A 12,610-nucleotide genomic window follows, 5' to 3' on the forward strand; every position below is an offset into this window, starting at 1 on the left:
GTGTTGTGCAGACTCTTGCACAGATGGGGCAGATATTTGCTGACAATCTTTAAATCTGAACATGTTTCAAACGATAATTAACTGAATTGTTTGTTTTTTCTTTTTAGGTGGTGTTACCGAACCTCCTGGTGAGTATATCCCTCCCATTATAAAGCGGGCAATGTTAACAGCAATGTGAAAGCTCTTATGAGCTACATCCAGTATGTTTTAATATCCGCTACATTATAACCAAGTTTAAAAAGAACTGCCACAACAGATTAAAGGCCCTTCAGTGAGAATGAACTTCGAGATTTGCTTGTAGTTATCAGCTTATTAAGGAAACAAAATGTGTCCATGTCATGGAGGGAATGCAAAACAGATTCACGGGAAAGGTGGCAGAAATTTAAATTTTGCCTCATGAGAAGAAATTGCAAAGACTAGGAATACAAAGTACAGTAGATATTGGATTACAAAATAAGAAACAAAGTGCTGGAATAACTGATCGTGTCAGGCATCATCTCTGGAAATCATGAATAGGTGATGTTTCTATTCGGGAACCTTCTTCGGACTAGAACCACTCTGACAGTGGAGGTGGTGCAGGACAGAAAAGCACTCTGACAGTGGAGACACACTCGTTCTGTCCTGGGTCACCTCCAATGTCAGAGTTCGGCCACATGTTAATTGAACAGAATCTCATATTTTGCTTGCTCAGCTTATAACCCAACATTATGAATATTGATTATTTTAAATTCAAGTAACCCTTGCATTCTCTCTCTCTCCATCCCTCACTTGCCCCATACATCCTGCAAGTTTTGCTGTTTGTATCCCTTCCTTATCACCTCCTCCAAAGCCAACAATGAACCATGTGGGCTCTTTGACCATTAGTGCAGGTTCTGAATTGTTCTGAACCTTTCCATACCCTAAATTTCTCAGTCCCCTGACTCTCTGTCTGAAGACGGATCTCAACATGAAAGGTCCCCTATTCCTTACCTACAAAGGTGCTACCTGGAGCTAATTTGCTCCATAATTTTGTGTCAATCTGTCAGACCCAATGTTCACCTTCAATCTACTTTCTCTTTCTGCTCTTCAGTAGGGAATTGCACAACTCCATGGTTTGACCGTGATAACCCATCAGGATTTGGAGATTATGAAACGTTCCCCCATCTGCGAAATGAGAATCCCGGTCAGATCTGCACGGATCCAATCGCCTGTGAGGTGGAGACAACGTCAGGGATTCCGGCCTCACAGACTGGAGAGAACATTGCCAGGTACTAAATAGAGCCGGCCATAATATTGCACTTTTATTATTTCATTCAAAGAGCATCATTAGTTTTATCAACTACTTTATCACATCTCCCTACATTCTACTCAACAGTTGCAACGTTTCTACTGGATTCTTTTGTATGAACAGCAACCAACGTGATGGCTCATGTCAAGATTACAGAATACGATTCACCTGCCCCGATTCCTTTTGTGAGTATGAGGCGATTGTAAAATATCATTTGTGAATATTAGCTACTGAATTATGAATGGAGCTGATTATTACACAGACTGTAATAACTACTCACCTTTTGCTTAGCCACCCTCTTCCTGTCCCTCTGTTTGCTGACTTTCCAATAGTAAATTCATCCCCATCTTAAACACTCCTCCTTCTTTGACAGTCCCTTTAGATGGAGGGTGGCATGTCTCTTCTCTGGTTCTACTAGTTCTGTTGTGGTTGATGAGGCTAACGTGTGGTCTGCAGACTTTTGCACAGATGGGGCAGATATCTGCTGATAATCATTAAATCTCAACATGTTTCAAATGATAATTAACTGAATTGTTTGTTTCTCCTTTTAGGTGGTGTTACCGAACCTCCTGGTGAGTATATCACTCCCATTATAAAGAGGGCAATGTTAACAGCAATATGAAAGCTCTTACGAGCTTCATCCAGTATGTTTTAATATCCGCTACATAATAACCAAGTTAAAAAAACTGCCACAACAGATTAAAGGCGCTTCAGTGCAACTGAACCTCGAGAGTTGCTTGTAGTTATCAGCTTATTAAGGAAACAAAATGTGTCCCTGTCCTGGAGGGAATGCAAAACAGATTCACGGGAAAGATAGCAAAAATTATGATTTAGCCACATGAGAAGAAATTGCAAAGACTAGGAATACGAAGTACAGCGGTTATTGATTACAAAATAGGAAAGAAACAGTCACCAACATCAGCAAATATGGGGCAAGAAGGAAAAAGTGAAGTGATGGGCTGAACAATGGACAGTGGACAAGGTGGAGGGAGCTGGAAACAGTTTGCATGTACTTGAGTATGTGATGCGTTCTGAAGAGAAATATTGTTCATGTAAGTTGTGCCTAACAAGGTTAGCAAATTATCAGGTCTGTAAGACCAAATGTGTACAAACAATTTGCAAATGCTGGTTAACTCTGAAGATAGACACAAAATGCTGGAGCTACTCAGCAGGTCAGACAGCATCTCTGGAAAAAAGGAATAGATGGTGTATTGGTTCGAGAGCTGTTTTCAGTCATGAGAGCAAATTGGAGGAACAGCACCTCATATTTCGCTTGCTCAGCTTACAACCCAGCATTATGAATATTGATTAGTTTTAATTCAAATAACCCTTGCATTCCCTCTCTCTCCATCGCTCACCTCCCCTAATCATCCTGCTAGTTTTACTGTTTGTATCCACTTGTTATCCCCCCCCCCTCCAAAGCCAACAATGAACAAAGTGGGTTCTTCGGCCATTAGGTCAGGGTCTGATTTGTTCTGTTCCTTTTCATACTGCTAATTTTTCTCTCCCCTGACTGTCAGTCTGAAGAAGGGTCTCATCATGAAACATCACCTATTCCTTTCCTCTAGAGATGCGACCTGTCCAGCTAATTTGCCCCATCATTTTGTGTCAATCCATCAGGCCCAATGTTCACTTTGAATCTACTTTCTCTTTCTGCTCCTCAGTGGGGAATTGCAAAACTCCGTGGTTTGACCGTGATAACCCAGCAGGAATTGGAGATTATGAAATATTCCCCAATCTGCGAACTGAAAATCCCGGTCAGATCTGCACGGATCCAATCGCCTGTGAGGTGGAGACAACGTCAGGGATTCCGGCCTCACAGACTGGAGAGAACATTGCCAGGTACAAAATATAGCCGGCATTAATATTGCACTTTTATTATTTCATTCAAAGAGCATCAGTAGTTTTATCAACTACTGTATCACATCTCCCTACATTCTACTCAACAGTTGCAACGTTTCTACTGGATTCTTTTGCAAGAACAGCAACCAACGTGATCGCGCATGTCAAGATTATAGAATACGATTCACCTGCCCTGATTCCTTTTGTGAGTATGAGGCAATTGTAAAATATAATTTGTGAATATTACTGAATAATGATTAGAGCTGATTATAATATAGACTGTAATAACTACTCACATTTTGACTAGCCACCCTCTTCCTGTCCCTCTGTTTGTTGATTTCCAGACTTTCCAATAGTAAATTCATCCCCACCTTAAACACCCCTCCTTCTTTGACATGGAGGGTGGCAAGCCTCCTCTCTGCTTCTGTGGGGTCTGAAGTGGTTGATGAGACCATTGTGTAGTATGCAGACTCTTCCAGTTACGGGGCAGATATCGCCTCACATTTATTACTTCTGAACACACTTCAAATGATAATTAACTGGATTGTTTGTTTCTCCTTTTAGGTGATGTTACCGAACCTCCTGGTGAGTATATCCCCTCGCATGATAAATCGGGCATTGTTGACAGCAAGATTAAAGCTCTTAACAGCTTCATCAAGTATGCTTTAATATCCCCTACATAATAATCAAGTTGAAAATTGCTATACAGATAATAGGGTCCAAAGCGACTACTCCTCAAGGTTATCTGCAGTTATCATCTTATTCAGGAAACAACATTTGTTCATGCCATGGAGTGAATGCAACACAGAATCACTGGGCTGGTTACAGAAATTGCGTTATTTCCGCAAGAGGAGAGATTGAAAAGACTAGTAATACAAAGAAATGCAGATACCGGGTTACAAAATAAGACACAAGGTGCAGGAGTAACTCATCGTGTCAGACGTCGTTCATGGAAAGGTGGCGTTTCGGCACGGGTATTCTCGACGAGAACTTTTTTCTCTCGAGATTGTGGAATAGAAAGTCATCTCGTTCCCTGAGGACTCCAGTTTAGGGACCACTGTCGCAGAATGAGATGGAGATATTTTGGGACTGCAATACGGTAAATTGTTTCACTCAGAAGGTGGCGTATTTTTGTCATTTTTCATTCCAGAGAACATTCGAGGACATTTGTTTGTGTTCTGGACATTAATGGATATGCCCAGAGTGCTAGAAAATCGGCCTGAGGTAGAAGATTGCTAGTGAACTATGAATGTGGAGCAGTTTCAAAGATTCATATCTATGACTCCTGCTCCTGATCATTTTTGCCCCTCAATTGGCCAAAGGAGTAACTTCTGCGTTTCTCCGATCCTCACAGCACTTGCTCATCCGAGGATGGTGACTCACTTAAGAGTCATTTGAATATTCTGCCAGATCCTCACAGCACTTGCTCATCCGAGGATGGTGACTCATTGAGGAGAGAGTGATGATGACAGGCGTGATAGGGTCAGGGCCTATGGCAGTAATGAGACGAAACCGTCACCAATATCAACAAATATGGGGCAAGAAGAAAAAAGTGATGGACAGAATAGTGAACAAGGTGGAGAGAGCTGGAGCCAGGTCTCATGTGCTTGAGTATGTGATGCGTTCTGAGAATAAATATTGCTTCATGTTAGTTGTGCCGAACTAGGTTAGCAGCAGTTGCATGACAAAGCTCTCCGGTCTAATTGACCCAATGTCCACTTTGAATATACTTTTTCTTTCATGCTCTTCAGTAGGAAACTGCAAAACAGACTGGTTTGACCGTGATAACCCATCAGGATTCGGAGATTATGAACTCCTCACCAATCTGAGATCTGAGAATCCCGGTCAGATCTGCATGGATCCAATCGCCTGTGAGGTGGAGACAACGTCAGGGATTCCGGCCTCACAGACTGGAGAGAACATTGCCAGGTGCAAGATATTGCCAGTCGTATTATTGTACTTCTATTATTTAATTTCATTGTGTATTAAGTATTTTATCAATTGTACCACATCTCATGGAGGCGCAGTTAGTAGAGTTGCTGCCTCGCACGACAGAGGCTCTTGTTTGATCCTGACCTCAGGTGCCGTCTGAATGGGGTTTGCAAGTTCTCCCATTGACCTCGTGGGCTTTCTCTGGGTGCTCTGGTTTTCTCCTACCTTCGGAGGTTAATTGGGTTTTGTATATTGCCCCATAGTGCACAGGAAGTGGTGGAGAAAGTGAGATAACACTGAACTAGCATGAATAGATGACAAAAGGTCGTCGTGTACATGGTACCCGAAGGCCAGTTTCCATGCTGTTGTTCTACACTAAACTAAACTAAATCCCTCTTCACTATGCTCAACAGTTGCAACGCTTCTACTGGATTCTTTTGTGTGAACAGCAACCAACGAGATGGCGCATGTCAAGATTACAGAATACGATTCACCTGCCCGGAATCTTTTTGTAAGCATGAGGCAATTATAAAAATGCAATTGAATACTTTAGCTCCGGTGGGTGATCAGTTCCTGACACTGATTGTAATCACAGCTCATCTTTTGCTTGGTACTCTCTTCCCGTCCCTAAAGTTGCAGATTTCTTTACCTTGCAATAATAAATCCATCCCAGCCTTAATCACTCCGCCTTCTTTGCAGCCCTTTTATTCTAATCAATTTTTGCAAGTTCTCCTATTCACTTACATACTAGAGACAATCTACAGCGATCAATTAACCTACCACCTTTTTGATCAGTTGGAAGATGGACTAAAATTTGAGGATTGGTAGTCGAGCTGCACTGACACTTACAGCTTCAATTATTTATTCTGATGGTTCACCACAGTAACATCAAGGTTTTTCTTTGGCTGAATAATTCAAACCCATCTCCTTCGAACAATCAGGAGGAAAAGGCAAGACGAAACACAATGACATCCAGATGGCCCTGCATGACACACACCATACTATCTTGCACACATATAGGCCCCTGGTTCAAAATTCTGAAACAATTTCCCAAAGGTATCATTTTGGCAATATCTGCATCATATCAATTTCATTGTCAATATGGCTGGTGGAGCCACTGGCTCTCGGTGCCAGACACCATGTAAGTCTTGACCTAGGGAGCCGGGTATGCCGACCTCTATGTACTTATTGTGACCACATCGGAATCCTGGCGATGCTCTAGTTTCCTTCAGCATCTTAAAGCACAGGTTGGTAGGTAAATTGGTTATGGTAAGCTGTCCCTGGTTTGGTAGGTGAGTGATAAGAAGAGATAATAATCAAGTATATCAGAACAAAATATTGGATTAATGGTTGGTTGAAGGTTAGCGCAGCCTCAGTGGGTTGAAAGGGCTATTTCCGTGCCATATCTCTATGTGAATCTATGATACCTCAAGGGCAAGTAGGCATGATAAAGACATCTGGTCAGTTCAGGGACATGGATAACACTATTTTACCTAAATAAAGTAAAACATTCAATCCCATATTTCGAGTTTTCTTAATTCTGTGCTTAAAGGGATGTTCCTAATCTATTTCTGCCATTCATCAGGCAACTGCAAAACTCAGTGGTTTGATCGTGATGATCCAACAGGGCACGGCGATTATGAAGTTATCACAAATCTGCGAAATGAAAATCCAGGTGTGATCTGCCCCAATCCAATTGCCTGTGAAGTGGAGACGTTGTCAGGAATTCCAGCCTCAAGCTCCGGAGATATCGTTTCCAAGTAAAAATGGATTCCTTACATTGTATTTCAAAACTGTGGGATAGAAGTTCATCTTTGGTCACTGCTAATTGGATGCTGGAAGACTGGACAATTCTGCTGACATGCAAGGTCATTGGAACTGAGTATGAGAGGCAATTGCTCATCGTCCAGCACCTGGTCAGCACTGGAGACCAAAGGCAAATTTCCATCTCTGCCACTTTATTACATAGAATATAAATTGTTTTATCCATTGCCAAAATTCATAATGACTTTTTTTTAAACAATCTCCTATTTTGTGTTCAACAGCTGCAATGTTATTTCAGGATTTATTTGTGTGAATGCAGAGCAAACAGATGGACGATGTGAAGATTACAGAATCCGGTTTATCTGCCCAGAATCATTCTGTAAGTAGTAGACATGTGTACAAGTTGATTGAATATGTTCTTCCATTTGGAGGAAAAATATCAGACAAAATGGAGCTCTAGGTTTGCGTTACGTTTGAAAAGATAGCGCCAGCTCCTCATCCACTGTTGTACAGGTACAACGAGGACATCTGAGGTATAATGAATGAATTACTTTCTGACTGCAGAGTCGAATGGTAGAAACACAGGATATTGAGGTCATGCCAGCTCAAGAGTTGGAAAACGCAGACCAAACATTTGCATTTAGGAATGATAATTTATCCAGTGTACCATGAGACACTTGTGAACATTACAATGGGTAACAATGCTAAACAGGCAATTAATATTCATCTTCCAGCACAGCTGATTTAACAAATTAAGTTGGATCTTTAATGCAGCAATGTACAGCCACAGGGCACAGGTGGTGGAGAGGGGGAGATTTCACTGACAAGGTATGGCAGGAAAGCAACTTACTCCATCCTACCAAAGATAGACACAAAATGCTGGAGTAACTCAGAGGGACAGGCATCATCACTGGAGAGAAGGAATGGGTGATGAAAGGTCTCAACTCGAAATGTCACCCATTCCTTCTCTCCAGAGTTCTGTCCTTCCTTCTGTCCAGCTGAGTTACTCCAGCATTTTGAATCTATCTTCAGTTTAAACCAGCAATTGTAGTTACTTACTACACCTACTGCGTCCTATCACTACAAACCAGCAGGGGGCATGTCAGGAACATTGTGAGTCAGTCCCATTTATATGATTCAAAGCACTGATCCACTGTCCATCCATCACCAAAACATCAAACATCTAAATCACAGGCATACAATCTGGAGTACACACTATGCAGGATGCTGTTTCTTTTCAATGCCTTTGGTTTTCTATGACTGAGAGGAGAAATAATGTATTTATCATGACGTTTGTGAAACTGTGATTGCCTCACAGTGCAAGCTTCCCAGATTCAGATTCAGATTCCAATTAAGATTAGTTTATTGTTGTATGCACCAAAATACTATGAAATTATTTGTTCTCATGACATTCACAAACAGCAATGATAAATGCAACAATAAACACGATGATGAGTGCAAAACAGCAGAATGGTGTAAAATTGTAGTGTAAAAATAATTAAGCTGCAATAACGGAATAAATGAATGAGGTACAGATAAAAATAAGAGTACAAAGCAGTATCTCCAATAAGAGATATGAAAGAAGTGATTGGTTGGAGACTTGTATTAATAGGGAAGAAAGTGTTCTTAAGTCTGGACATCCTTGCTTTCAAGCTCCAGTACCTTATCCCATAAGATAAACGAGAGGTCAGGGCTGTAGATATCCTTGATGATAATTCGAGCCTTCCTGCTAATAGACTGGGCTGTTGATAATGGACTATCTTGCATAACTATAATTCCTGCAGTTTCAAGCAGTCAAGAGTAGAGTTGTTGCCATGCCAGGCTGAGACGCATCTCGTCGAAATACTTTTCATTGCAAATCTGTAGTAGTTCTACAGGATTCTCATGGGCATGCCATATCTTCTCAGATGCCTACGAAAGTAAATACACTGTTGAGCTTTCTAGGTCACATCAGTGTGAAGGGTCAGACAACACTGAGGGTCACCTGTGTTGAGGGTTAGAGGGAGGAAATGTTAGGACCAATTCTACCCAACAGTGGTCTGCCAGTCAGCAAGTCCAGGAGCCGGTTACAGAGGGAGGTCCCAAGGACGAGGTCCCAAGGACAAGGTCCAGAATTTTGATCCTGGCTTTGCGTGCAGCCTGTGTGGATATTTTACATTCTCCCTGTAACTCCATGCGTGTTTTCTTGGTGCTCTGATTTCTTCCAACATCTGAAAAAAGTACATGAACAGGGACATGGATGGGCAAATGGGTCTGGCTTAGATAAGACACTTTAGTAAGCATGAAGACATTGGGCTGAAGGACGTGTCTGTGCTATGACCTTATAAGAGTGGGTTGGTAAGCCAAGTGCCCACTATAATTTGTCCCTAGACTGGACATGAGTGGTAAGAGGAGTTGATAAAAGAGTGGGGGAGAAAACAACATATGGATGAATATCAAATTAGTGTAAATAGTTGGTCAGAGTTTGCATGGATTCTTTGGTGAATCTCTGGAATTCTCTGCCACAGAAGGTAGTTGAGGCCAGTTCATTGGCTATATTTAAGAGGGAGTTAGAGGTGACCCTTGTGGCTAAGGGGATCAGGGGGTATGGAGAGAAGGTAGGTACGGGATACTGAGTTGGATGATCAGCCATGATCATATTGAATGGTGATGCAGGCTCAAAGGGCCGAATGGCCTACTCCTGCACCTAATTTATATGTTTCTATGGATTCAGTGGGCCAAATGGCTCTATGAATCTCACAATAGCTCTATGACATCTCAAGGGCAAGTAGGCACGGGAAGGAAAACTGAACTGTTATGGATAGAGATATCTAAATACCGTAAACCATTCAATTAAATGTTGCGGGTATTCTCAATTCTTTGACTAAATGGTTGTTCATAATCTATTTCTACCATTCCACAGGTAACTGCAAAACTCAGTGGTTTGATCGTGATGATCCAACAGGATACGGCGATTATGAAAACCTTGCAAATCTCCGTAAAGAAAATCCAGGTCTTATCTGCCCCAATCCAACTGCCTGTGAAGTGGAGACGCTGTCAGGAATTCCAGCCTCAAGCTCCGGAAACATTGTTTCCAAGTAAAAATTAATCCCTTCCATTATATTTCAATGCTGTGGGTTAGAAATTCATTTTTTGTCACTGCAAAAAGGATGTTGAGGACTGGACTGAGAAGGCAAATAGAATTGTACCGGAAAGGAGTACCACAGTTGCTAATATTCCAACACCTTCTCAACACTGGTGGCCAAAGATTAATTTCAATGCTTGTCCTTTTATTCATCAGAATTTATATTATTTTGTCCAATGCTGTCTTAATGACCTTACGTTTACAATCTCCTCTTTTGTATTCAACAGCTGCAACGTTATTTCAGGATTTACTTGTGTCAATGCAGAGCAAACAGATGGACGATGTGAAGATTATAGAATACGATTTACCTGTCCAGATTCATTCTGTAAGTCATAGACAAGGATACAAGTTAATTTACAGACTGTGTTCTTCCACTTGGAGAGCAGTATCATCTCTTTCAAAGCTCAAGCTTTGCTCTATGTTTGAATAAGATTCTTTCCAGTTGTTTATCCACTGTTGCACAAGAGACCTGGGGGTATAACAGATGAAATGCTTTCTGACTACATCACTGAACAGTCGATATGCAGGACATAGAGGCCATGCCATTTCATGAGGTGGAGAATGCAGGTCAAACATTTGTGCTTAGGAATGATAATTCATCCCGGTTTCTCAAGCTACACTGGTGAACATTACAGTGTGCAATGATGTGACACACCCAAAATCTTCATGTCCCACAAGCTGCTAATGAAACAAGTTAAAATGGACCCTTAATGTTGCAATCTGCACCCATAGGGCAGATATTGGAGGGAGGGAAATTCCACAGGTAAAAGTTGGCAGTAAAACAATCTACTCTCTCTCCTATTGTTGCATTAACAACAAGCCACATGCCAGGAGCATTGTGGACAGTCTCGTCTATGCACATCGTTGCACCGATCTGCAGCCAATCCATTACGCACACCATCAATTTCTGCACTGCTGATACGCCATCTGGTGTACATATGGTATACAGGAGGTGCACTGCTGATACGCCATCTGGTGTACATATGGTATACAGGATGCTGATTCCTTTTGCTGGAAGGAAGTGGCTCTGGGGAAGTGGTTAATTTTCTATGACTAAGATGGAAAATCATTTATTCACGAGACGTTAAGTGTGTACAAATCTTTGATTGCCAGATTAATGGACAGTCGGATTGAGGGAATTGAGGATTGTGCTTGTTTGTTTCATGGGAATCATTGAGGCAGACATGGAAACGGGTTCTTGGGGCCACTAAATCCACACCGACCACCAAGCACCCATCAACACTTAATACAGTTTATTTTCCTTATATTCCAATCAGCTCCCTGCAGATTCTATAGGAAGGAGCTGCAGATGCTGGTTTAAATTGATAGACACAAAAAGCTGAAGCAACTCAGTGGAATGGGTGATGTTTTGCGTCAAGACTGATACATTGGTCGAGGCTGAAGAAGGGCCTCGACCCGAAACGTTACTCATTCCTTCTATCCAAAATGCTGCCTGTCCCGCTGAGTTACTCCAGCATTTTGTATCTATCCCTGTCCTTATCAGCTACGTTGATAAGGACAGGACAGTGTTCAGCCCTTGTTTCCTTAGGCAACAACCAACTCTTTTAATGTTAAGTGCTCTGTTATTGCCTTGGCACCATGACACAGGTTTCCTGATCTCTTTCCAGTAGTTCGTCTTTTCATTCTCACTAATCCGGCTGGTGTCATTGGAAAACAGAAAAATCAGGTTGGCATTGTAGTTGGCCCCACAGTCATGGGAGTACAGAGAGCAAGAGCAGGGGAGTGAGTACACAGCCCTGAGGGGCACCAGTGACGAGTGGCAGTGTGGAGAAAATGACTAGTTCTAAACAATTGATGATGTCTGCGGGTCAGGAAGTCTAGAAGCCAGTTGTAGATGGAGGTCCCAAGACCAAGGGCCAGACAAGGGTGCTATCTGTGTGGAGTTTCCACTTTCTCCCTGTGATAATGTTTGAATGCTGCCAATGCTCTGGTTTCATCCAGCATCTCTAAAAAGATAATTGACCATTATAAATTGTCCCTAATCTGGTTGGACTAGTGGATATAGTTGACTCATGGTTGGCCAAAAGACCTGTTCTCATGCTGTATCTTTCAAAGACTCTATGGCACTTCAAGGGCAAGTAGGCATAGGAAAGAAACTTGATCTGTTTGGGGAAAGCGATAACAGTTATTTCTCAAAGTAAAGTAAACCACCCGGTCTGAAGAAGGGTTTCGGCCCGAAACGTTGCCTATTTCCTTCACTCCATAGATGCTGCTGCACCGGCTGAGTTTCTCCAGCTTTTTTGTGTACACCCAATTAAATGTTTGTGTTATTTTTAATTATTTGTTTAATGGGTTGTTCATAATCTCTTTCTTCTATTTATCAGGCAACTGCAAAACTCAGTGGTTTGACCGTGATGATCCATCAGGACACGGTGATTATGAAGATCTTACAAATCTCCGGAATGAAAATCCAGATCTAATCTGCCCCAATCCAACTTCATGTGAAGTGGAGACGCTGTCAGGAATTCCAGCCTCAAGCTCCGGCGACATTGTTTCCAAGTAAAAATTGATTCCTTACATTATATTTCAAAGCTGTGGGATAGAAGTTCATCTTTGGTCACTGCTAAATGGATATTGGAGGACTGGGCAATTCTGCTGATATGTGTGGTCATTCGAACCAAGTATCAAAGACAATACTGCAGTTTTCCATCACCTGCTCA

The 12,610-nt window shown here is 41.9% G+C and overlaps 1 protein-coding gene across 1 annotated transcript in view; it reads left to right on the forward strand.

Moving 5' to 3' along the window:
• Positions 1-106: 106 nt before the first annotated feature.
• The window catches only part of LOC129711657 (uncharacterized), a 34,905-nt gene continuing 22,401 nt past the window's right edge, over positions 107-12,610 (forward strand). Inside the window, exons 1-14 of the mRNA XM_055659457.1 lie at positions 107-128; positions 1,070-1,247; positions 1,355-1,452; positions 1,819-1,839; positions 2,932-3,109; positions 3,217-3,314; positions 3,674-3,694; positions 4,861-5,038; positions 5,455-5,552; positions 6,627-6,801; positions 7,087-7,184; positions 9,708-9,882; positions 10,157-10,254; positions 12,275-12,449. Of these exons, the coding sequence (XP_055515432.1) occupies positions 1,383-1,452; positions 1,819-1,839; positions 2,932-3,109; positions 3,217-3,314; positions 3,674-3,694; positions 4,861-5,038; positions 5,455-5,552; positions 6,627-6,801; positions 7,087-7,184; positions 9,708-9,882; positions 10,157-10,254; positions 12,275-12,449 (1,385 nt within the window). The 5' untranslated portion in view covers positions 107-128; positions 1,070-1,247; positions 1,355-1,382. The remainder of the gene's footprint in view (positions 129-1,069; positions 1,248-1,354; positions 1,453-1,818; positions 1,840-2,931; positions 3,110-3,216; positions 3,315-3,673; positions 3,695-4,860; positions 5,039-5,454; positions 5,553-6,626; positions 6,802-7,086; positions 7,185-9,707; positions 9,883-10,156; positions 10,255-12,274; positions 12,450-12,610) is intronic.

This window comes from Leucoraja erinacea, chromosome 30, assembly GCF_028641065.1.
Source record: "Leucoraja erinacea ecotype New England chromosome 30, Leri_hhj_1, whole genome shotgun sequence".
Taxonomy (NCBI): domain Eukaryota; kingdom Metazoa; phylum Chordata; class Chondrichthyes; order Rajiformes; family Rajidae; genus Leucoraja; species Leucoraja erinaceus.